Below are 26,577 nucleotides of genomic sequence, written 5' to 3' on the forward strand. Positions count from 1 at the left end.
TATCTTTGGAACCCCTGGACGCCTGGATCTGGCATGACTCGGTCATACGAGGAATGTGGTGGTCGGCGATATGGGAGGATCGCATCTCGCTTTATGCGGATGACATTCTTCTGTACCTGACCTCCCCCAAGAAAATCACTCATCTGTGTCTTAAGAAATCTTCACATCCTTCGGTATGTTTTCAGGCTATTCCATCAACTGTAATAAATCCCTGCTTTACACACTGAGTGGCGGAGCTCCGGCTCTCCCCCGCGGTTGTCCAATACAGGTGGTAAAAGATGGGTTTCTTTACTTGGGGATCTTTGTTACCACAGATCCCAAGCTCCTTTACGAAAAAAATCTGCTTCCGCCCCTACAGCGCCTGCGTCGAAATGTAGCCAACTGGGAAGCGTTCCCTCTCTCACTGCTGGGCCAAGCTGCTCTTTTCAAAATGATGTCCCTACCCAACTTCCTATATGCCCTACAAAACTATCCTTTCCCTGTTCCAGCGAGATACTTCAAAGACATTGAAGAGTTACAGAGGTAGTTGTTATGGGATGAGAGACCGAGAATAGCGCTTCATAAACTAGTCCTTAACTGGTACGACGGTGGTATTAGCCTCCCAGATATTAAAAAATACTATTGGCCAGCCCGCCTTGCTGCCATCAACCAGGGTACATACCTTGCTCCGGGAGATCCGGCCCATGCCATGGATAGGTGGCTGCTACCGGGCGGAACATACAACAGAGCCCTCTATGCGCATCCCAAGAAGCTCCCCTTAACCGGCCCCACCATGCACTCGGTCCAGGTCTGGCATTCCTTAAATAAAAGTTTGGGTTGGGACCATAAACTGACGCTAGCTAACCCACTATGGGACTCAGAACAACTTGGTCACCTATATTCCTCCAAGGGTTTTGATAAATGGGACCTTATTGGTATCGCTTGGATCGGTGATCTCTGGGTAAAGGGTGGTGTGCTTAGCTTTGACCAGTTTCAACAACAGTATGAGCTCGCGGGTACTGAATACTTCCTCTATCTGCAGGTCTGACATGCCCTAACCACAACCTTAGAGAGAGGCTCCTCCCTCCCCGAATTATCCTCACTAGAGGACAGATTAATGGATTGGCTGCTCCCATGGAGAGCCATCTTGCTGATCTACAAAAACTAGTCAATAACACACCTGACCCCCTGGTTGCATTGCATGAGTCTTGGGAGAGGGGCGGCTTCCTGCTTGACGATGAAGAGTTGAGAGAGGCAGTGGCCTCCCCTCGAGAGGTGGCAATTTCTGCTCATCTTCGCCTGGTGCAATTGAAAATTCTCCATAGGACCTACATCACAGGGCCTCAGCTGGTCTGTTTGGGACGGGGAGAGGGTGCAGAGTGCAGACGGCAATGTGGGCGGGTTGCCACCCTCATGCATATTCTCTGGGAGTGTGAGCAAATACAAAGATATTGGAGGGGGATACACTTAGTCATGAGGGACGTCCTTCACAAAGATATCCACCCAGAAGTAAAAAGATGTTTGCTAAACGTGTCGGAACCCACTGACTTGACGGGGGCGGAGAAATTGTGGGTCACTCTGGGAGCCGCTGTCGCCAAGAGAGACATTGCCCAGCTGTGGAAAGGGACCTCACCCCTTACTCTTGCCATGTGGAAGGCAAATCTTGATTGGTGCATGTTTAGGGAAAAAACTGTTTACGTAGCAAGAGGCTGCCCCCAAAAGTGATCCTGTGTGTGGACCAAATGGAACACATACAGGGGAGATATAGGTGACCAACGACTACCATCGAGAATGAGCCTATATCACCTTAATGATCTTCCACACCCAAGTGCTGTATTACTGTAATTGATTAATACTCCCAATAACTATGCCATATTAATTGATTTCTTATGTATTTTTCATGTGAACTGCCGATTGGTTTGTTTCTGTTAAAATAATCAATAAAAAGATATATAAAAATAAAAAAACATGTAAGCTATATAAATCTGTTCCCCAGTAGTTTCTTAGTAGACAGATCTAGGCGCAAGGTCACATCTCCAATCTACTGACTGTGGTGACAGACATGATCAAATTTAAAAAAAAAAGCAAAATAAAAGCACTCTGTAGTCCGTCTTGTGATGTGACCGCTGAGCAGGCAACGGTCCCCTGAATCGAGCCAGTGCAGCACAATATATTCTTGTAGAGGAGCAGAAACGCTTCTGTTATGCGATTACCCTACTAGTGAGTCACGGAACCTTTGCAATGGAATGAGCTCGTGGCAGGGGGTTAAACAGGAGCAGGGGTCATAGATCCACCTCCCACAAAAGGGGAACTAGTGTGTGTTCGCTGTGGATGCGGCCTCTACAAAATACACTCAGCTGAGCGGTGTGGACTGCTCGTCCGTTTAGGCACTCAGCCCTCTCTGCTAAATGGGAAGCTTAGGTGCTTAATGTGTGCCGGTGTTTGCAGCGGGTGGGCGCCGGCGCTCATGTTGGCGACACGGACTTGCCTTACAGCAAGAGAGAGAAAGGCAGAATGGGGAATATGAATCGGAGGAATAGAAAGCTGGAAAAATGACAAAGGAAAGCTAGGACAGATAATAACGCGCGAGAGTGAGGTCCGGGTCGAGAGACATGAAGTGTGGGCGGTGAGAGCAAAATGCACGAGCCAGAATCACAAAAATATGCAAGTTCGCTATTCGGAAACCCTGGCTCTCGGCAGTACTCCTAAGAAAAATGTCCAACCTTTGCATTTTTTTTAAACTAACAAATTGAGCATTAGAAGTTAAAACTACTGCAGGTGTCACACAAAACTAACACAGGCTTAGCCATCAGTAGGCCGGGATGTGCAGGGACACTTGCTCCGACCAAATGATTGATGAACTTGCTGTACCCACAAAATGTTTATTATTACCCCCATAGAGGGCTGTGAGCATTTTCTTGCTTGTACTGGGGCCGGTAGACCCCCACCACCCCACCCCCTTGTCGCCGGGTGTTTCCAGCCATACTTTGACTTCGATGTAGACGTTACCACGTGCGCGTCTAGGAGGTCAAAGGCTAGACGTCCTCGCGTCCTGGTAGCACAGCCTTTAACCACTCCACTTCCCCCTTCACTAAGCCGACAGAACTAGGGTAAAGGTTACTGGCAGCTGCCAGCCGGGACGCCGCGCCAAGCGTCACGTGGAGGGTGCAGCATGCGCGAGCGCAGCGTGTTCAAACGTCAACAGGGTGAAGAGCTCTGTCAACAAAAGTGATGAGAGCCCGGTAGAGTTAGTTACAAACAGCAAGCATACCCTTCACCTCATTTGGAGGGTGCCACCCTACTTGGACTACTCTATCCCTGAACACAGGCGAACTGCCTTTCATATACTTCAATAGAATCGCCCCGCCTCTCCCTTTTGAAAACAAGTCGCACCTCCCAAAAAAAATTATCTTCATGTTTTTATACACAGAACTTACAGCGAACTTGGTCCAAGGGCATTTGAGCGCTTTACATGAGAACCAGATGTTATACACTTTTTTTTAATATGCACATAACTGATTTTTCCCAGAACCACAGGATGCTAAGCTAAGGCAAGAACTCGCACACGCTTCTCCAGTTCTGCAGTTTTAGCCGCTAAGCCACATCTCTATTAATTTCAATGGTTATCACCCTCCAAAATATCTGAATCTCGCCCTCGTTCTAATTTTGCTGGGAATATCTGTTTTATGGAATCTAAAGAATAAAGATTGAAGAAAAAAAAATAAGTGGACTATATCTTGAAACTTTGTGCTTGGACAATTTCCATTTGAATGCTACCTTGTCATGTGTTTTCTTTGTTTACTCTATAACTAATAGAGTCTGATTCATTCAGGGCCTATAACTTATGCCCCAATTGTTATAATTACTAGCCCACAGGAGTGCTGTCTAAGGTTTCTCAACTTTGTTTGAATTTATGTGACACACTTTTAGTGTGTACCAACGGTACCTTTAGGTGGTAGGTGCCCTGAGTTTCTATAGCACCCTATTCATTACTATTTTTCTTACAAGTAATAAGACTATTTTGATGTGTACTTAATTTAGAAATAATAAGTGTGTTTTGTAAAGTGTGTGCGGACGTTTCCCTTTGGGAACACTACCACCCTTCTCTTGTGAACAGTGAGAGGTATGCTTAAATAGCTAGAGATATCTAGGGGAAAAATCCAAACACTTGCACATGTTACTTTAAAAACACACAAAATAAATGTACTCAGCTCCTCTGCCCCCAGAGGCACACCGTTGAAAGAATTCTATGTCAGGACAGGAGGCTCTGATTATGCTTTCTCATTTCATTATTATAGAAATGCTCAGCAGCCAATAAAACAATGAAAAACTACAGTACCCATGAACACCAGGGTAACAACCATAGAGACTACATTATAAAAGGCCATATAGACAGTCTCTCTTCCTCTTTCTTTGCTGCTCCGCAGCCAGTTAAGTGCTTTTGTTTTTTTCTCTGATGTACAACTTGCCTTGATATGTTTATGTACTGCTTATTTATTGCCTTGTATTGAGCGCTTTCACGCGCGCTGCATATTCGCGTCCACCCGCGCTTTGTTTTCCTTTCCGCCTTGCTCCGTTGTTGAGTGTCCTTCTGACTCCGCTTTGAGCGCGCTGAGACGGGAGCGTGAGCTCACCTCCCTTTTAAACCGGGCGCTTGTTGCCCGCGTTTATTTCTGCATTGTGGAGCGGGAGACCGGGGTTTGGAAGGCTCGCGCGTTGGGTGCGCGAGCTCTTCCATGTATTCCTTGAGGCGGCCGTTACCGCGCATGCGCGGCGGCCATTTCCCAGCATAGCAACATTGTTTCCACAGCGCTGGGAAGTCTGAAGGTCGTATTTCTACGGCGGTTCCCACAGCTTCAGGAATTAACCCCTTCTACGCCCATTGCTCGCAGAATTGCTTTGGGCTGCATAATTATCATAGGCTTTGCCTAGAGTGCATTGTTTCTGTGACAGCAAGCCCTCCCTCCACTTTTAATTACTTCTTGTGTGCAGTTTTTCCTGCATTGTTGGCTTGCTGTGGGGTTTTTGTCACTCCCCCTGCATTGTGCCTTTGGCCAAATTCATTTTAGTCATCTCGTGGGCATTACTTTAAACACAGTGTAACATGGAAGATTATTATTATGAAGAAGAGGACTATAGCTATGAGGAGGATGCCTCTGGCTCTTTGGAGCATGATTTGCTGGAGGCTTTAGACCAGGGTGTGCAGCACTCCATGAATAAGGCGCTTGTGCGGGCCATTAACCCTTTGAAGCGTCATTTGCATCAGTATGCTCTGCAACAGGGTTGGGTGCCTGCTGTCGTAAGTCCTCTATGTCTCCTGTCAATCCTCACAGGTCTGATTTTCAGAAGTTGGCCAGGAGTTTGGCGTCTGATAAGTCTAAGATCGCCTCTGTTCCCCCTTCTACTGATCCAGATGACACGCATTCTTCTACGTCTTCCGACCATGATAACCCTCCCCCTAGGAAGAAGGTCTGTAAGGTACATTTTGTGGATGCGCCCATGCATCCTCCTGTGCTGACTTTTGATCCTTCTGATATTGTCCACCATCACTCCACCTCTTGGCTTCCCTCTCCTGCTGTGGCTGAGTATGTTCAGGCGTACATACGCCAACCTTTTGAGAAGGACGTCAGGGCTCGACTCCGGTCTGAATGCCCTCGCCCGGATATCGCTGACCACCTGGCTGAGACTCCTGAGGTTGACCCCACAATGGTCACCTATCTGAGGAAATGCGCGAAGGATCCTAAAAAGGGTCTTGACAGGTCTTGGCGCTCCTGTCAAGACAAACTTCTTGACTTATTGGGTCCTCTCACCAAAATTCTGGATCTTGGTTTTCTGGCCAAGGAATCGGAGGCCCTTGTAGACCCGGATGAACTTATTGAGTGGGCACAAAGGGCTATCTGCCAGTTGGGTAATGCCAACTGTGCGATTTCGTGTGAGAGGCGCCATTCTATTCTTCTAAAGTCAGACCCCAAGTTGGCTGAACTCTCCTCCTCTGAATCTGGTCCTGAGGCTCAAGGTCTTTTTGGTCAGCCCTTTTTGAAAGAACTTCCAAAGTTTGTGGCCACGTTCAGTGGTTTGGATAAAGCGCAGGCTTCCTTGAGGCGCGCGTTTCGTCGGTTTTTTTCCAAGGCCGGACGACACAGGGTACGCTCATTCGGCCGTGGCTCTCAACACCTTCCCAGAAAGGGTACCAGTCCCAACGAGGCAGTGGACAAGATACCGGCTACAACTTTGCTCCAATTTCTATCCCTCTCGCAAGGGGAGGGGACAATATGGAAAAGGACGTTCCGGTGGAAACCGAGGTGGCTACCAGGATTCCAATACTTCAGGTGAGCCTGATTCCTGCATGCAGTGTGGTTCTGGGGGGCAGGATACAGTTTTTTCTAGACAATTGGCGTCTGATCTCCAACAATGCTTGGGTGCTGGAAACTGTTCAAGGGTTCAAGATAGAGTTTTACCAGCCCCAGCATCAGGCCCACCCTCCCACTCCTCTTTCTTTTTCCCTACAAGATCAAAACTTCATTTCAGCCGAAATAGATTCCCTCCTCCTGAAGGGGGCGATAGTTCAAACAGTTTGACATCCCCATGGGTTCGTCAGCATGGTGTTTCTGGTCGAGAAGAAAGGGGGCGGGTCCCGCCTAGTTCTCAATCTGAGAGAGTTCAACGGAGGGGTAGTTTACAGACATTTCAAGATGGAAGGGATCCATCTGTTGCGAGATCTTCTACAGGAGGGGGATTAGATGGTTTGTCTAGATCTCAAAGACGTGTATTTGTCGATTCCCGTCTTCGGTCCTCATCGCCGGTTCCTTCAGTTCCAATGGAAGAGGACGTGGTTCGAGTATCAGGTTCTCCCGTTCGGCCTCTTGTCGGCACCTTGGTGCTTCACGAAACTTCTGAGGCCTGTCGTGGAATACCTACGCGCTCAGGGTGTTCGCCTGATTATTTACTTGGACGACATTCTGATTATGGAGGATTGTCCGCTCAAACTCGTATCTCATCTGGAGTGGTCCATCGACCTCTTACAATCTCTGGGTTTTCTGGTGAACGTTCAGAAATCAGTCTTGGCTCCATCTCAGGTGATAGACTTTCTGGGCTTCAAGGTTAATTCACTTGTGTCAACTTCTTTTACCTAATCAAAAGATTCAGTATATCAAGAGGGAACTGACTTCGGTTATTTCTAAACAGACTGTGTCATTGAGTTCGTTAGCACGAGTTGTGGGTCTCTTGGCGTCCTCCATTCAGGCGATCATCCCAGGTCCCCTACATTACAGAGCGCTTCAGAGATTGAAGATTCGTCATCTCCAAAAAGGCCTTCGCTACTCAGATCAGATTCCTCTTTCGGAGGAAGCGAGGTGGGAGATGCAGTGGTGGTTGGACCACATGGATGCCTGGAATGGACGAGCCCTATTCGGTGCGTCGCCGGAAATAGTGATAGAGTCCGATGCCAGTCAGTGGGGCTGGGGAGTCCGGTGCGGTCCGGTCTCGACGGGGGGGGGGTCGGTGGTCTCCCCAGGAGTTGTCGCTCCACATCAATTGCCTTGAACTCCTGGCAGGGTCGTTTGCGATCAGTTGTTTCTCTCCTCTTCAGTCCGATTGCTGCATTCTTCTCCGCATGGACAACATCTCGGTGGTCCGTTATGTCAACAAGTTGGGCGGCATGAGGTCCAAGATATTGGCGGAAATAGCCAAAGATTTTTGGCATTTTTGTCTGCAACACAAGATCACGGTTATTGCAGAGTATCTTCCCGGCCGCAACAATCAGATTGCGGATTGGATTTCGCGACATCTTCGGGACTTCAGCAATTGGAGGCTTCATCCTCGTGTGTTCCGCTCTCTCCTCCGGATCTGGGGCCAGTGTCAGATCGACCTGTTTGCCTCTCGCCTGAAAACTCAGCTCCCGCTGTTTTTCAGTTGGAGGCCGGATCCAAAAGCCCTGGCCACGGATGCCTTTCTGCAGACCTGGCCGTCGAGCCTGTGCTATGCCTTTGCCCCGTTCATGATTCCCAGAGTCTTGGCATACACGAAACGTTATCGCTCCGAATTGATTCTGATTGCTCCTCGGTGGAGGGCGCAAGCGTGGTTCCCGGTTCTCCTGGAAATGTGTTGGGCAGTGCCGCTCCTTCTTCCCCAGAAGTGGGATCTCTTGCTGGATCCTCTTGACACTCCGCATCCCCTGATTCTATCCGACAATCTTCATCTGTTGGCATGGCGGATTTCGGGGACCGCTGGACGGTCCCAGGCCTTTCTCGAGACGCATCCAAGTTCATTAGTGAAGCCTGGCCACCCAATACTCACAAACGATACAAGGGGTCTTGGAAGCGATGGTGTGACAATCTTCATCTGTTGGCATGGCGGATTTCGGGGACCGCTGGACGGTCCCAGGCCTTTCTCGAGACGCTTCCAAGTTCATTAGTGAAGCCTGGTCACCCAATACTCACAAACGATACAAGGGGTCTTGAAAGCGATGGTGTGACTGGTGTGCTCAACGGGAGGTTGATCCCACTTCAGCAGATGTCTCCATGATCATGAATTTTTTGGCCTCTCTTGCTTCTTCCGGTTTCGCTTATCGGACTGTCAACAATTTCCGTTCCGCTATTTCAGCGGGCCATGTCCATATTGATGGTATGCCTGCAGGTGAGCATCCTCTGATTGCTAAATTGCTTAAGGGTATCCGTCTGGCGAAACCCCCTTGTCCTAAGTACGTCTCTTTATGGGATGTTTCCATTCTTTTGCGTTTTCTTGAGGCCTGGCCTTCCAATTCTTTATTGTCCCGTAAACAACTGTCAGCCAAACTGACTATGTTGTTATGCCTGGTTTCCTGCAAACAGGTGTCTGATGTTCGGGCTTTGGATTTGGCAGGTCGCAGCTTTACACCTGAGGGTGTTACGTTTTTACTTTCCAGACGTACAAAGACTAATACTACTTCGATTACCTATCCTTCTTTTCCCACTCATCCCAACCTTTGTGTTGTTCAATATGTCAAAGATTATGAAGTAAGTACTGCTCCTTTACGTTCAGATATGCAAGGTCAACTGTTGATTGCTTTGCAGAAACCTTTTCGCCCCGTTACCCCAGCTACTTTAGCTTGCTGGGTTAGATGGCTCATGTCAGAAGCTGGCATTGATGTTTCCATTTTCGGTGCCCATTCGGCACATGGGGTGATGGCTTCTAAAGCATTCTTCATGGGTGTCACTCTTTTTGACATTATGAAGGCAGTAGATTGGTCTTCTGACTCTGTGTTCAAAACCTTTTATTATAAACCGTTTGATCATATTGCTTCTGTAGTGGTGGATCAGCTTTAAACAAGCATAATCCGAGCCTCCTGTCCTGACATAGAATTCAAAATTTGCGAACATTCGTGACAAGAATTTTCAATTCTATTAGGGACAAGGAGGCGAGGATTATCCCACCCATTGTTGTTCTTGTTCTGCATATATTGCCATTATGAACATATTTGATATTTGTATATGGATTTCTTCAATTGCCTTGTTTTTTCAGTTGCTGGTGAAATCTAAGGACTAAAGAGGTGACTCTGATGTGCAGGGAAAGGTCTTTCCAGGCCTTGGGCTTGAGGTACAAGAAGGCGCAAAAACCAGCACTGCTGATGTGAAGGACGCGAGCGAGCAGGAGATTGGCCCGTCGTAGGCAGAGATGGTCTTTACTCGGATAGGGCCTTGGGAGGAAACACACTGGTGCCCAGGCTGCGGCTGCTAGTCACTAAAGCAAGAAACAGCAGGGGGTCTAGTTTCTATTCACAGGCCCGTTGCTACTTTCCGCAGTGACTTCCTCTGAACACAAACATTTCTTAATTACCCACATCTTACCTCCTTCACACCAGTGACGTGGTGGTGGTGCGGTAATGGGGTCTGAAAATGTAGGATAGCGGGGTGAGAGGGAGGTTTACAGGGGAATTGTGGGAGTTAATAGGCACTAAACATGGTGCTTGCAGCCTATTAAAAGAATAAAAATTAAAAGCAGTTTAGGAAGCCACTATAGCCCGGTCAGTTGGAGACTGCTGCATGTACAACCTTCGTGCATACAGGTCAGTAGGCCCCTCTAAAAGTTGGCACCCTGTGTCCCTTGGGCCCATTCCGCCCATGCCAAAAGCCAAAATTGATGGTAGGTTTCTGGTCGGGGTGTGGAAGTTGATTCAGCTGTTGAGAAAAGCGAGGCATACATTGTGCAAGTCTTTGTACATGTGGGAGAAGAGCTTAAAGAGCGCTCGTTTGTGTACAGGGAGCCAGTGAAGCTCTTTGAGGTGCGAGGTGGTGCATGTGCATTGGTGATCCGAGAGCGAGTCAGACCGTTGCATTCTGCATAACCCATATATCATGGGTACTCACAAATTTCCTCAGGGGCCATAACATTTTTGTCTGAGATGTGACTGAGAGCCGCATTGATGCCAGCAGGGTGGAGGTGGGTTCCAAGGGTATGGTGCCAGAAAGATGAGCGTAGGGGAAGCGAAGCATATACATCTAGTGACTGGATGGTGCAATCTGAAACCAGAAAACCTTTAATTAATCTATGCTTCCCCCACTTAACCCAAATGTGTGATCCTAGTCAATTGTTTTATTTCAGTTTCCCTTCTTTTTCTTTATTATCACACATACAAAGACGTTGAAATACATGACTTCAGGATGTGCATTGTAGAAAACGTTCTCCTGTATTTGATTTAACAAACTACAATGTTGTTCATGTGTAACAGGAACCCAGCCCAAAGAGTTAACCTGACAACTGACCTGCATCTTAGTTCACTATTGACATTTTTGTCAGGGTGTGGGGAAAAATGAATGTTTGTAAATTTATGTTTGAAAACTATGGCTTTAAAAAAATACTTCTTAATGCACTGATATAATGTCATGTACTAAGGTGAAACGGTTCTGCATGTTAATGAAATACACTTTTTAGGTCTCGCCTAGCGTTGCAGCGCGCATGCGTTGCACACGTAGCGAGATTTATTGGGGTAAAAGTATTTTGTGAAGAGGGACTTCTGTTACCGCCCATGCTTTCAATTGGGCAATGTTGATAATTATATTAAACTTTCTGTTATGATTGGAGTTCAGCTGGTTTTTGTTACTGCCCTATTTTTATTGACACGCCCTTGGGACAGCGAGTCTACGGTGTGTCTTGCTCACGCAGCCTACACGCGCCAGTCCGCTCTCTGATTAGTTGGCAACTAGTATTTAAGCACTGTGATTAATGGACCTTGTCAACCAATCAGAGAGCCTACAGGCGCGTGTAGGCAGCGTGAGCAAGACACGCTGTAGACTTGCTGTCCCAAGGGCGTGTCGAAAAAATAAAGCCATTACTGGAGAGGAGCAGTAGGTATATCTTGCAGCACTGGGCTGCAACGTCAGGAAGAAGGAAACCCCGGCGTAGGGGTCCCCCAGTGTTCAGCAAAGGAGCGGGTGCCCACCCCGCATTGGTGCGGTGTTCGGAGCGCAACTGGTGCTCTTTCAATCGGGAGCCCACCCCGCAGTTTCAAGACCGCCGAGAGACGATCCAGCGAAAAGACAAAGTCAGGCCAAGTTGCCTGCCTCGAGGCGGGGCCGTTGTAGGAGGCTAGCGAGGCCTCCAACCACAGCGCGGCCGGCCGGAAGTGCATGGGGTCCGGAGCGGGGTTTCCCGCGAGTTTGGGAGAGCCCCGCGGTGCTGATTGAGAGGAGGGTGCTCCCCGAAGTCTATCTAGTGCCAGAAGCGGCACGTGAAGTGCAGCGTGGGGAGCAGGGCTTCAGTGCGCGGAGAGAGCCCAGTGGTGACCTGAGAGGAGGAGGAGGCGGTGGCAACCCAACGTTGAGGGTAGCGAGTCTGGGGAGACAGCGGGGTTTCCATGTGCTGAGGAGAGCTCTGCGTGAAGCTGACGTGGTGTCTGCTGAGGAGGGGGCCTGAGGCACATTGTCGGTGCCTGCTCACGAAGAAGCAAAGCCAGGAGAGAGAGAGCCCTGTGAGTGGGGCTCAGTGGTGACTTGGTGGTTGGGTGGGTGCGTCAGGGCACGTTGTCGGTGCCCGCCCCCCGTAGTCACCCGGTGGGCACAGTGAGTGCCTTGCTGTTTTCCCTGCTGACCCGCGTGACAGTGGGCAGCTGCAACGTTTGGGCCAGAGCATCTTTTAGAAGTCCCGGAGTGGGACTTGGGGGCACTCCTTTGAGAGGCACAGTGGTGCTAGGCCCAATTTCAGCTGCACCGCGAGAGAGAGCGGACAGATGCATCAAGGGGGCATTTTCTTTTGATGATGGAGGGGTGAGAAGCACCCCACACCCCAGCGCAATTGCGCTCTTGCTTTTGCTGCATTGGCAGCCGGAGGGCTTCTTGAGAAGCCCTAGCCTAGCACCCTGAAATTTCTGGACAGAGCGCATTTGAGCCCCATGAGCAGGCCAGTTGGCCTGGGGTCTGGGTTGGTACGTGTGTCGTAAGCTGGACTGGTAACCTAGTCCTGTTAAAGTCTCATTATCTTGGGATGGTAGGGGTTTGCCTCCAGGTGTCTTAACAAATTCAGTGTGAGGGTGAGTATTCACCACTGGGCACAATTGAACTATCTGAAGCTGAGGCTCAAGGCACTGTGGTTTCTCACAGTGGGCCATAAGGTGTGAAGACTACATGCACATTCAATCCTCGGCCTCTCTGCAGAGCGATGCTTGTATATCTGCTTGTGTTAATTATGTAACAGAGGTACACAGCTGTCAAAATCTAAGAGCAGCATAGGAAACGACAATGCAGTGGGGGAGTTAGATACTTGGGGGCAGGGATTTAAGTGCGTTGGGTCTCACCGGTGCTGAGCACCACCAGTAACTTTATTCTATTAGCATTACAAATACATTACATTTATTTTGCTTAGCAAAACTCACATTAACACAAGCCATTAACATTTACAAAGCTAATAGCTGGCACTCATATAAATGCAATTAATAACTTTTCCATTTACAAAGTTTAACGCTATTTGCATTTTACATTACAATCATTTTAATAAATTTGAACAAAACAAACAATATAAAAAAATGTCCTTTACAAGGCCATTTACTCAAAACAATGTCACTGCGAGACCTATTGCACTGTAAGTACTTGTTTAATTTAGTAGAGACCTTATCTTTACATTTTTTTCTGCAAGATGTCTTTAAAATTAAAGGTGTTTCTAAAGTTAAGCGGTGCAGAATAACCTAGTTACTTCCTTTCTTTAACTTCAATTAACATTTAAATAAAGATTTGCCTGGTTATTTAACTTCTTTCTCAATGATAGTGCTGAGTTGGGAAACCAGGAGCACAGGGCTGCTATTGAGCAGGGGGCCACATGTAAAGGTCACGAGGGCTGCATGTGACTCCCGGGCAAAACTTGGAGTATCACTGCTGTATATGATGGTTGCATTTATATAGCCTTTAATACCTCTGAGAAGGCGCTGAAGTGCATTAATGGACAGGTATCATCCACACCATAGTTGATGGCTTGGTTGGAAGAGTGTAGAACTATCTTTCTATTTAGGAGGTATTTTTGAATCATATGTGAATGACCACATTGGTGCTCTTATAATCCGTTAGGCCCCTATCACTATGAGTATAGTAGTAGAAAGAGGAGTGAGAGATAGAGTATGCACTATATATTTATTTGCTACTGTCCACCCTTACTGTGGGTCTTTACTATAAAATCCACTCCTTAGGACCTGGGCAGTGTACAGTATCGGTGGCGTAGCAAAAGTGCCACAGGCCCTAATGCAAGAAAAGAAATTGGTCCCCCTGGCTGCGTTGAGCGGGCCTCTGAGGCATCTGGGCCCTGGTGCCACTGCATCTTCTGCACTGTGGATAGCTATATCCTTGCACAGCATGCACTGTATACAGGCAGTCATGATTGATGCTCTATGTAGTAACTCTTGAGTGAGAGGAGATCAACTTGCATGTGTGGACTGTATAGAGCCAGTGGTGGTAAATTATCTAAGCGTCCATCCAACACCAACAACGTGGAGAAGCGTGGCTCAATGGTTAGAGCGGCAGACCCTGATGCAGAGGTCTGGCCCGGGACCAGGGTTCAATTCCCGCCTCGGCGGCTCTTGGACTCAATTTCCCGGACCTGATAATTCTCGCCTCGGTGCCTAGTCTAATCATGGGTCCCACTCTGTGACTCTGGGCAATAGCTTGCTTAATCTCCACAACGGCCCCAGCAGCGCTGTGGATGCCTGGCTTCACCTTGGGGGTGCCCAGGAGTGGACGCCTCACAGGGAAAGCCAGGATGGGTTCCACAGCGGTATGAATACAGTGCTACGAGGCCTCCGAGTAGAAGTGCGCTATATAAATACTCTACATTTACAAGTTACCACCAAGCAGGCACAGCAGAAACGGAATGACTATAAGCATTCCTTAGGGTAAACTTAGGAGCGACAGAGGTACGACTCAGAGTTGTGCAATTGCTACAGACACTCAGGTCCTTCTCTCTAGGGTCTCCAGTGCCAAGAAAAGAGGGGCATATGTGACAGAGTCTGGCAGCGAGCATTCAGTAAAGATGCATTTTGTTTTTTCTTTTTGCCATCTGCTGCCACACCTCAAATCAGCTTTCTTTGGAATACTAGATTGTGGCACTTCATGGTCTTAGTTCATGTCTCTGTGATGGCAGAGCCTCTTCCTGGAAGGAGGAGATGTGGTTTAGTAGCTAATTTGTTGCCCTTGGCATCTGGGTTCTGTTTTTTAACCGCACCTTCTGGGTACATCACCAACTATTTGTGCCTGACCTTCTAAGTAAGTGTAGTATAAACAGGTTAAGAATAAAAACAAAAAATCAGGTTCCCATCATACCACTGTATCAATAAAATATCTCATCTTGCTTACACCCACACCCATAAACATAAACATAGAGACACACACAGTTCTGTGTCCAGCACTTCATGTTCAAAATGCTCTTGTTACACTGAAGATGTGCTCTACAAAGTGTTTTGCTGCTGCTTGAGCCAGGTGAAGCCTATCCCACCCTCACAAAGAATTTTACTACCATGAAGGTGGTTTATGCTGGTGCGTCCTTACTCAAGGGACGCATTCCATGGGAGTTGCAGTGGGTTTTTCCCACGCAATTCCCATGGGTTTTGACGCTGTCCCAGATTTAAAAAAACTTGTAAACCTGGGAATGCATCAAAATCTTACACCCCCCAGGGCAGGCGGAACGAGGAGAAATATCATTATTTCCCCAAGTTTTTTCCTCTTTCTATGTGTGCTCTATTATGCAGCAGACATAGGAGGAGAAAAATGCCTCTATGGGTTGTTTCCATGCAGGAAGGTGCCCCTTCCTGCACAAAAACAATCCTGCCTTCAACACAGACACATGAGGGGAAGGACAGTAATGCCCCAAACTGGATAAATACAGTGCATTCCTGCCCTTTCACTGTGGCACACATCAGCACAGAAAGGTTACTTGTTGCACTGCCCTGTGCCACCAATCCTATAAATGAGGCCCACAGTTTTTATCATATCAGTTAAAAGGCAAATTGTTCACCATTCATTCCAGTCGCTGGGCAGGGAACAGGAGTGTTGGCCGCTGGCGCCAGCAGAGGGTCCAAGTGCTTGGTGCCTTCCGGCACTGACTCTAGAGGAAATTCTCCACTGCAGAACCGGGACATGTTCTTCCCCAGCTGCTCGTTTACTTCGGAAATCGCTATTAGAACAAAAAAAGAGGGCATCGCTGTTAGAAGGAGCAGGGTCCGCTTTGGACAGTGGGTACAATCCTTTCTGATATGAGTAGCCGTGCACAAGTGGTACTATTGATACTGAACCCTGAACTTCAAACATTGGGAACCTTTACAATCAATCGCAAGACCAAGCCCCTTCGAAGACTGAAATCTCATAAACCAATCTCAGAAGAGAAGCCACCCTGTAATGAATGAATGTAGGGGCCCTGGGCCCTCATGGTAGGTGCAGCAAGGACGACACGAACACCATGATAGAGTGGTAGGAAAGGTCCCGAGCACGTGCGCTCAGCCTCTTTTATTGGCAGCGTCATGTGACCCCATGACGTCTGTGGTGGGTGGGTGTAGAGTGTGTTGCATTACATAGGAACACTAGAACGTGTCCACACCAAGACACTACATCACTCCCCTTTTTAATCAATGAAAAGACCAAACTTAATAATTCACATTTGGGAAATTAACTTATCTCAGGATGCAGTGAAGTGTTCAGTTCCACCTCTATTTTCTATCCGCCGCAGCTTGGGAATGGGCAGATGGAGTTCAGTTTGTTTAGGGGAACAACTGTCCGCTTAGGCCTGGTGGTGGTGCCGATGGAAACAGTCTGCAAGCCTTAGGAAACCCCGTTGTACTCACAGTCTTTCTGTTGCTGACCTCCTAGGTGTCGGGTGCGGTAGGAGTTCTTGTGGTTCGCCGTGGAATGATGGTTGGCCTTGGGCTCACGTGGGGACCCACAGTGCCTGACTTCTTCTTCACTCTCAACTGTAGTAACAGCCAAGTGGATTCATTCCTTCTTTACTTAACTGTGGCAACGGCCACGTGGATTACTACCTTCTATTGTTAACTGTGGCAACGGCCACTGGGATATACTTCTTTCTGCTGTTCTTAACTGTGGCAACGGCCACATGGATGTCCTTCCTTGCTTAACTGTGGCAACGGCCACGTGGATATCCTTCCTTGCTCTCAAGCCGTGGCAGGGTTGCCACCTGTCTTTCCTTTTCTTCTTTTCTGTTGATGGCGGCAGACGTGCCACTCAGCGGCAGACGTGCCACTCAGCTCTCTCCTCTTCTTCCTTTCTTTTCGCAGTGGCAGACGTGCCACACAGATCTCTCCTCTTCTTCCTTTCTTTTCGCAGTGGCAAACGTGCCACACCGATCTCTCCTCTTCTTCCTTTCTTTTCGCAGTGGCAGACGTGCCACGTCGATCTCTCCTCTTCTTCCTTTCTTTTCGCAGTGGCAGACGTGCCACGCCGATCTCTCCTCTTCTTCCTTTCTTTTCGCAGTGGCAGACGTGCCACGCTGATCTCTCCATTTCTCCCTTCTTGTTTCGCGACACCACTCGGTCCAATCTTGCATCTTCACTCCTGACCTGGCTCCTCCATGCAGGGCGCGCCCGCTGCATGTGTGATCCTGGTTTGTCCCCGACTGGAACCTTCCTCCTTCTTCCTCAGCTTCCTGAGTTGGCGTCGCGAACCCTCTTCACTGGATTCTTGTAGGTGACGTTCATGGGATGGTGTTTAGAGACCTTGACTAGGTCGAACGTCGTGGACCATTGGCGGTCCGCACCTGCTGATGTTTTGGCAGGTTTCTTCTGTCGTCCTGTCGGACTTTCTGATGTAGTTTAGAGTTCATACTTGGTACACGATCTTCCTGTGGATCGGTTTATGGGGGTGCCACGCTTAGTGGTCTTCTTCGGAAACTCTTCTGCACTGTGGCGTTACCTGTGGCCTTCTTCCATCTCGTGGGGGCTGCGCCTCGGACTCTTGTTGCGTGTCGTGAGTACTTGCAGCTTTGGCTGGCGTCGTTTTCTTGCTGCTTTGGCTGACGTCCAGTACTTGCTGCTTTGGACCGTCGGGTACTTGCTGCTTTGGATGGCGTCAGAAGTTTGCTGCTTCGGACCGTTGGCGGGCGTGGTTGGTGCTGCGGTGATCTCCTGTGGATCGCTAGAAGTCACTGCTTTCTCCGTCTTCTGATCTCGGCAGTCTTATTCCCTGATCCTACCTCCAGTGCTTGGCAGCTGTCTTCTCCAGACGTTTCGTCCTGCTGCTTTGGACCGTCGGGTACTTGCTGCTTTGGATGGCGTCAGAAGTTTGCTGCTTCGGACCGTTGGCGGGAGTGGTTGGTGCTGCGGTGATCTCCTGTGGATCGCTAGAAGTCACTGCTCTCTCCGTCTTCTGATCTCGGCAGTCTTATTCCCTGATCCTACCTCCAGTGCTTGGCAGCTGTCTTCTCCAGACGTTTCGTCCTGCTGCTTTGATGCTTGGTGAGGCGTTGGTGCCTCTTCCCACGTAACTCTGGAAGTGGCATCTGCCGACTCCTTGCTGGTGCGTGCTTGTTGTTTCCTCTTCCTGTCTTCTGCTTCTGAGTTGCGGCGTTGAGATGTTTTCCCTTGGGGCACTACTCAGCCAGTCGCCGTTGGATGGTGTTACTTCTTCTGCGTTGAGCAGTGCTTGTTTCTGTGTTGCTAGCTGTTGGTGCAATAATACTTTTGGCCACTGGGTGGCAGTGTTCTGGATCTTTCAAACAGCCTGGCTTGTCCTCCCCTGGTGTGCACTCTACTGCTTCTGTGCACAGGGGGGTTTGAGCTGCTGCTGGAAATGGGTGAGTGGTTTTCCCTTGCGTCAGGTGTTGCAGGGCTTGTACCTAATTTACGATGTGCTGACATCAGGCAGGGATATGTGAACGTACTGTTTATGTCCCTATTGTGCTGTGCAGGCTTATTTGGCTGTCTTTATGGGTACAGTGGTGTATTCTCTGTGCGGTCCCTTTTGTCTTTGTGCCCCGGTGGGGCTTATGTGATTCTGTCAACTTCGGCCGTTTTGCCGGCCTCTGCCCCACACGTAGCACCCGAGGAGGGGCTCTTCTCTGACGGCGGCGCTGGCCTCGTGCCGGCGCTTGATTGTCCCTTGCTCCCGTGCACTCCGCTCCTCCCACGGAGCACACAAGGAAAGGGGGGGGGGCCTCTTGCTCTTGTCGGCGCTGGCCGCTTACACACGCTGGCTTTCCTTTGCCTCCTCTCCCCGCCCGCAGCCGCCTCTTCAGTACTCACGCGGGCGGGGTGAAGGTGTTGTGCGCGTTGCTCCGTTCACTCCTCCTCGGCGGGGTGCGCTTGAGGCAGGCCGCGGTTGGGCTCCGCCGGCTCTGTCTATTGCCTGGGCTGTTCCGCTGGCCTCACTTTCGCCGGTCTCCCGCCGCTGCAGCTTCTACCGGCACACGCTGCACGGCGGAGACCAGTCTTGCTTCCCGCAGGTCACGGGTGGGCTCCGCTGGCACTGCCTTCACTGTCCCCCCTTGGGTGCTACCGGCGGGCCGCGGGTGGGCTCCGCTGGCGCTGCTTCTTCTCTTCTTCGCTGGGGGTGCCGCCTGCAGGTCGCGGGTGGGCTCCGCTGGCCTGGACCACGTCGCGAGGGGGGTCGGGAGGCGGTTAGCTACTCCGCTCCCACCCCCTCGTTGATTTAGTTGACTTTCGGGTCCGGCCGCCTCCCTTCGCGCCGTGGCTTACTCTGGGCCCCGCCGCTTCCTTTGCACACGCGGCGGGGGCAGGGGATGACTCGGGCAAGCCACGGGTAGGCTCCGCTGGCCCTGCTTATACATTGGCACAGTTACTGCTGGGCACTTCGCCCGCCAGGGGCTCACCTTCGGCCGGCAGGCCAGATGCTGCGTCGCGGTCGTGGCGGGTGGGCTCCGCCCGGCCCGTGCTCCACTCTGGTGAGGTTCTTGCTTTGCGGCCGTCTCAGGTGGGCTCTGGGCGGTCCGCTCATTCCTCGAGGCACATGTTGGTGGCGGCCGTCGCGGGTGGCTTCCGTCGGTAGCTGGTAGCCTCTTGGTGGCTGCTGGGCTCCGACGTGCCCCGGCTCCTCGGCTCGCTGTGCCTTGCTGCAGGGGGGTGCCCTTCAGGCAGGCACCACTCCCCCTTTTTCCTCAGTGATTGGTAGTGGCACGCGTGGGTTGCACTACCGACCTCGTCGCCATTGTAATGAATGAATGTAGGGGCCCTGGGCCCTCATGGTAGGTGCAGCAAGGACGACACGAACACCATGATAGAGTGGTAGGAAAGGTCCCGAGCACGTGCGCTCAGCCTCTTTTATTGGCAGCGTCATGTGACCCCATGACGTCTGTGGTGGGTGGGTGTAGAGTGTGTTGCATTACATAGGAACACTAGAACGTGTCCACACCAAGACACTACACACCCATACAATAAACCCCAAGCACGTTGTACAGGTTCCACTCTTATACCACGTCACAGGTGCCTTTTGGTGGGTTGGGGGTCACCCTTCAGGACAATGAGGGCTTTATGTTAATGGCTTGCCCACCTGCAACTACAGAAGAATCATTCAAGGATCAACTAGAACCTGACCACAGAGGCCTCCTTTTGGGGTATTCGATCTCTGATCACAAGACATTCCTTGGGGGACAAAGTGGGTGCATGCGTGATCGCCCAACCCCTGGTCCAAGGTGTTGCATAGAGGGAGACCTCATTCCAATATTCCCGAGTGTGGATTTCTTAGGTACGGTGTTAATTCCTGCACGTGGCACAGGCCCCTATTATCACAAGTGCCACAGACCGTGTTTATCCATTATGCAGCTAACATTTACAATCTAACCACCACCCATCGGAACACATTTGTTCTATGCCCAGTTCTGTGAGCCTTTGAGTGTCCACATGTATCCTACAGAGGTGGCGCAGTGACGAGCATCAACACTCTCTCCCCCTGGAGCACTAGTACCCACGACACAGGTTCCATCTCACAGTGCTTATCCTGCTCTTCGCTAGTGCTGTTGTGCATCACTCAAGTGTTCCCACAAGTTAACCCATGGCACAGCAACCACCACACTTCTGCTTATCCACGCCCTCGAATGCTATTAGACATGCCACATCTGCACACACCTGTACCTAGATCCGCCTTTCAGTATTGATACCAGTCATGCAGGTGCTCACACCAGTGCACGCCCCCACCCTTGAGTGCTGCTATACACCTTTGCCAAGCCCTAGCCCTGAACATTTATATAGGTCTCATAGAGTGCTCTTAGGCGACCACAGAATCCCATCCTCCAAGTACTTAAATATACCCGTAAGCCCCCACAGCTATTATTACAGTCCAGCTGGAGCACCTCGTCAGCCTCCTGTAGCCCAATCAGTGCAAACCGCTCACGCTGGCAGCTAAGATATTCCTACATTAGCCCATCACCCGCTCCCTCTACCCACAATCATTAGTGATCACTTCTCAGGATCCCACAGGCGTCCCTCACCTGCACTCAGCTCCCCTCCAAAAATCAAGGCCTTTGCTCCAGACGTGGTGATGCAGAACATAAGCGAGTCCAAGCGGAGGTTGAAGTTGATGAGTGCGGCATGCACGCCCATCTTGGCCATGCCAAGCCATAGGCCCACAAACTCAGGCCGGCTCTCCATGAAGATGGCCACCACATCCCCAGGTAGGTAGCCCTGCTGCAAGAGAAAGTTGGCCACACGGTTGGAGTACTCGTCCAGTTGGCGGAAGGTCCACTGCTCCCCTGTGGACTCGTAGATGAGGGCCACCTTGTTGGGGTGCCGGCGGACAGTGTTCTGGAAGATGCTGGGCACACTGCTCTTCGACCGCTGGAGCCGACTCAGTTCCCATTTGACACGGAGAAGCACCGACAGACCACTGCAATGAAAGTCAAAGAACAAATCATTTCTGACGTCAAAAAGCCTCTGACAAAGCAAGTAAATCAGGGGTGTCAAAAGTAGGTCTAGGGAACCAGATCCGTGCCAGACTTTTAGCACTAACACAAGTAAGTGCCAAACCTTGCCCGTCATGGAATGTGCATCATATTAGTTTGAGCTAACCAGATAGAATAGACTTATATTCCGTGATTATAAATGGAACTCAGTTCAATTCAATTCAGTCTTTATTTGGTTTAAAAAGGTAAATCAAATGAATAAAATGACATACAATTAACAAAATACACCAAAATAACTCACGGTTAAAAACTGCATGCTCACAGAAATTGTTCTGTTAAGATTTACTCCTTCTGAATTTAATAAACTTTTCCCAATCCTGATAGCCTGCTGTACAAAGCTAACCAAAGCTAGGCACATACAAACAACTGGCCCTTTTAGAGTTTGGCAGAGAGAGTACTCCATTGCAGTGGTTACTGTGTACCTTCTCCACCAAACTGTAGGTACTCTCGTCTCATTTAGAGTTGACCGGACCTTCATTATGTCGATGGTGGAGACTACTCCATGTCCACCACTGACCTAAACCTCCAATGGAGTAAGGGCTGTTGGAGATTTGCCCAAGTGTCCGCCCACCCGATTTAGAGGGGGCGATTAGAAGGCCAGTTTTCAATGCCCATCACAGTCAGGTAAAACCTGGCAGTGAAAAGCACTGAAAACTGAAAAAGGCCCCATTGCAAAATTTGGAAGGCGGAGACTACATCAAGGCAACAGAGTACCGTACTACGTCGCCCTGACGGAGTAAAACCCTGTCCGCCAAAGTCAAAATCAGGCAAAGAACACAACTTTGCAGGAACAAAAGTGCTGGTCTACATTTTGTAAAATAACATTTTTAAAGTAAGCATCTCAAAATACGTATCCTTGGATCTTTGCTTTACTTGGAAAATAGAAAAACCATTACAAGGACAATATGGACAATCCACTCACCATAGACCCATCTTCCTGGAAGGCCACCATAAAATGCACAATATTTAAATGAAAGTGAGCCAACACATATCTATGATGCCGATTTAGCACGATCACAAGATATGGTTGGATGCCCACACTAGATAGTAACAGACAGCGTGTTCTAACTGCAGGTTTTTCAATCTCTCTCTGTGCCCTCTCCTACTCCTTAATCTGATTAAATAGGAATTTCATTTTAGATTCTGAGTAAAAACTTAAAGATTCAAATTCTTCAAAAGTCATAAAATCATTAAAAATTCAGTTGTTTTAATATAGCCCAGCCAAGGAATATTAACGGCAGAATGAAGGGATAAACAATCCGCTACAAGTGCTCTATTAAACCTTGCTTCAGGTTGAATCCAAATTGAACAGCTCAAAAATGGCTGCAGTTTTATCATGTCCTCTGTATATACCAGCCCTAATTCTTTGTGGCAGATATGAGAGGAACAACTTAGGGGACAGCAAATAGTTTTCTTAGAAAGGAGTTCTCTGCCTTTTTAAGACGCCTCTATCTATGTAACCCCAAAGACCTGCCCCATAAATGTCAGCAGAGAGACACTTTTTTTGTAGATGGTACACATCTCCTTAAGAGGTTTGGAACCCAGCTTTGAAGCAAATCTGAAAACTGCCTCATTCGATTTGTAAAACTGTTGGTTCCTTATATTTCTTAAATGGGCCCTGTTCCCAGTGAATCCCCAGATACGTAAAAGTAAGCACTCTACTAACCAAGGACCATAAATAGTATGGGAGTGTGTCTTACATGCTCCATGTCCACACATTTACTGAAATGTTTTATAAGGTCTAATTGTTCCATGAAGGATGTAATAGAATCTAGAAGTTGTTTTTTATGGACACTTGCCATTCTTGCCATTAAAACTGCATCACCCGGATAAAAATAAGGAGGGAAACAGGCAGGGACTTACAAGAAAAAAATCATTGCATTTTGTAACTAAAAGCTTTTTTAGGCAATGAATATAGAGTGTGAATAAAAAGGGTGCAACCGCACACCCTTGGCTAACCCCCCCCCCCCTTACAAGCCTAAAAAGATTAGTGCAGTTGCCATTTGGGCCATAGGAAGCCTTGCATGTAGCGTTCTTGGAGCATTTGATTTATAAATGTAATTATCGATTCATATGTGCCTAATGATCTCATTATTTGCCATCATTTTGATAATTAACACACCGAAATACACTGCAAAGGTACAAAAGTCCTAAGTGCAAGAATCCCTTCTTGGCCTTATTATATTTACCAATTGATAGACTCCGGTGCCTAGTCCTTTCCTTAATCCAAATTGTCGGACAATATAGTTTTCCTCTGCCCATAATTCCAGCCTCTTTAATAATATTGTGCCATCCTATTTGCTCAGGAATATAAAAGGGGGCTGGTAGCATTTAGGTGCAGGTATAGTCCCCTTTTGTAAAAATTATAGACTGGGAACAGGTTGATGGGAATTCCCTTCCCCAACAGTCTGTAATACTTTAGTTATGATTGGTGCCCAGACACCAGCATTGATCTCACGAATGTCCAGTGGGAACCATCTGGCACCAGAGCTTTGCCAGAATACTTTTTGTTTATAGCAGAACAGATTTCAATCACCTTAAAAAGAATAGTACAGGCATTGGTATTTTGAACTAAATTCCTCTGTCATGTTACATTGCTTGCCTCTTTAGACAAATAATAAATATTGCTAAAATTGTTTACCCAAGCCAAGGAGGAAATTAAAAAAAACTTAACAGAACGTGCTGTCAATTCTATAAAAATAAAGGGAGAGTTAATGTTATTCCAAAATAAATTATATTCTTTAGTCATGCTAGCCCTTATTAGTTTCACCTAGGCTTAATTTCCGATTGTAGTTCTCTTACATTCCAGTGCCCGTTTATATCTTAATTTACAACCTAGTACCACTACTCTTTCTCTAGGAATTGAAGGAAACCATTCTTTCAGATGTTTATGCTCTTGTTTACAAGCCCGGTCAAACTCACCCCATTGTTTGCCCTTATTCACAATGTAGGTGCAAGACAACAGAGCCTTAATTGCACTACATATGACGTAAAAGGAGGCTCTAACCTCATTATGACTCACTTGATAGGAACAAGGAGGTGGTAATAATTTTCAACACCTACATACACCCGAAACGAAACAAACAAGAATCGGAACAGCTCGTGGACCAGCTCCTGGCACGCATAAGCAATCTGAATACTCCTAACCTCATCCTAACTGGGGATCTGGATCTACATCTTCTAGGCACCTTGGAGAAGGATGAAGTGAAGGGACAGTCCTCATACTGGAATATCCCAGAACAAAGCAGGAGCCCCAATGGCAGAACAAGCAAAACAGCCAGACACCTACTGGAAGATTTGGAGCACATCAACTTCAGGGTGCTCAATGGAAAATTCCCATAGGACTCCCCGCTGGAGGCTTCCTTATACTCTGCATCCAACTGCTCATCTTTAGACTATACGTTTGTCTTGCTTTCTTTGTTTCATCGAGTCTCTACATTCCATCTAGGGGACAAAAGGAATCGCGAACATCGGTCACGGAGGCACTCCTCCAAGCAGCAGCGCCTGCATTGGTATGTTCGTCCAAAGTTCCATACTTTAGCTATATGACCATTCTTAAGAAAATCAAAACTGCCCTGGAAATCACAGTTGGGGTGCTTCAATCAGCAAAGGATCTATTACAAGCACAAGAAACGCCTGCAGGCAGCCTCACTAACAGGTGGGACAGCTGCACTGCTAGCCTAGCTAATTCTTTCTCCACGACAGCCAAAGCAAGATTCAACTAAAAACTAAGCAAGTAGGTCGGATTTCCATCGCTCATCGCAAGCATCTGAAACAACTCAAAAGGGCCATAAACTGCATGCTGAGATCGCTGACATACAATTCTGGAGGCTCACAGTTTCAATCTCTAATCCACCAACAAAGAAGCTTGATAAAATAATTCAAATAGAATGCTAAAAGAACTCGAAAAGATGACTTCTGAGCTAAACTTGGGGTACGGTAAATAAAACAATGCATCCAGCCCAGGAAGGCGTGATATACCAAATCTCTGAAAAGATTTGAGTGGACTTACTAAGGGCTCACTTCAATTGTCAATCCAGAGCCACCCAGTGAGCATGGTGAGGAAAAATCATCCCCCAAACCCTGACCCACAACACAGCGGGTCCCTCTCTCTTATCAACCACTCAGATTGCAATCATCAAGCGCCAAATCACCAAAGGCAGGAGAGAAGGAAACTAGGAGCCCAATGGGATCCCGTCAGCCCTCTTCAGGCTGGGCGTTGAGTACTGGGCAAAGACCCTGGATCCTGTCTTCCAAGAAATCAGATTCCTGGGCAAACTCCCAGCCTCCTGGAAAGGCTCGGTCATTTCTCCAATACATAAAAGTGGAAACAAATCCACACCAAAAAACTACTGCCTGATCTCTCTGATCGACAATGAGGGAAAATACTTCGCAGGCACTATCTTAGAGGAAGTCCAAGCCTGGTCATCGGCAAACATCATCAAGATACCACTCAATCAAAATGGATTCTCCAAATCCACGGGCACAACTACCACATCCTGGAAATTCCCATAGACGTGGGAAGATGCTGTAAGCAGCATTTCCATCTTTGCTTCATAGATTTCAGAGCAGCATTCAAGTACATAGACCAGGCTAGGCTCTGGAGGAAATTCACTGCTGGACATGTTATTCTTACTTCACACAGACACCTGGGTGCAGGTGCAGCGGGGTGAGGGCACACACCTCTCAAGCCGAGTTCCAACTACCGAAAGGTTAAAACAGGCATGTGTGCTATTCAACCTACACATGGCAGATCTGACGCTGATACTCAACTCTGGCAACTTGCACGCCCCCAGGCTGGGGGACGCGGCGCTATCCAGTTGCCTGGTGAACCACACATAGGTGGGCATGCAACACCCCCTCAAACAAATGCAGGCATACACAGCAGAGAAATTCCTGGAAGTTAAAACTAAAACAATGACCTTCAACGACCGCAGGAAAAAAAACAACAACCTGGTATCTGGAGGCTACACTGATCTAAACTACAACAAACTAGAAGTACCCAGGCATAGTAATTGAAAAGGGGGGCATATTCGTCATGCAGGAGGATGCGTTAAAAAGGAACGTGACGGCACTGACACTAAGGAACCTCAAACTGAAGCTTAAAGGCCTGACGCTGTCACCTGTCCTCCAGGTAGCTTAATCAGAAATACTACCAGCAATCGCCTATGGAAGCGAAGCCCTGAGAGTTTGAGACTCTCAGACTCTGGGCAGTATACTAGTCAA

General features: G+C 48.4%; 1 protein-coding gene across 1 annotated transcript in view; it reads right to left on the reverse strand.

Annotated features, from left to right (window-relative positions):
- Positions 1-26,577, reverse strand: part of SLC27A1 (solute carrier family 27 member 1) — a 236,410-nt gene that overhangs the window by 129,740 nt on the left and 80,093 nt on the right. The window contains exons 2-3 of the mRNA XM_086961355.1: positions 20,881-21,275; positions 15,445-15,603 (exon numbers count right to left, since the gene is read on the reverse strand). Of these exons, the coding sequence (XP_086817481.1) occupies positions 15,445-15,603; positions 20,881-21,275 (554 nt within the window). The remainder of the gene's footprint in view (positions 1-15,444; positions 15,604-20,880; positions 21,276-26,577) is intronic.

This window comes from Lissotriton vulgaris, chromosome 1_1 (assembly GCF_964263255.1).
Source record: "Lissotriton vulgaris chromosome 1_1, aLisVul1.2, whole genome shotgun sequence".
In the NCBI taxonomy this organism is placed as follows: Eukaryota; Metazoa; Chordata; class Amphibia; order Caudata; family Salamandridae; genus Lissotriton; species Lissotriton vulgaris.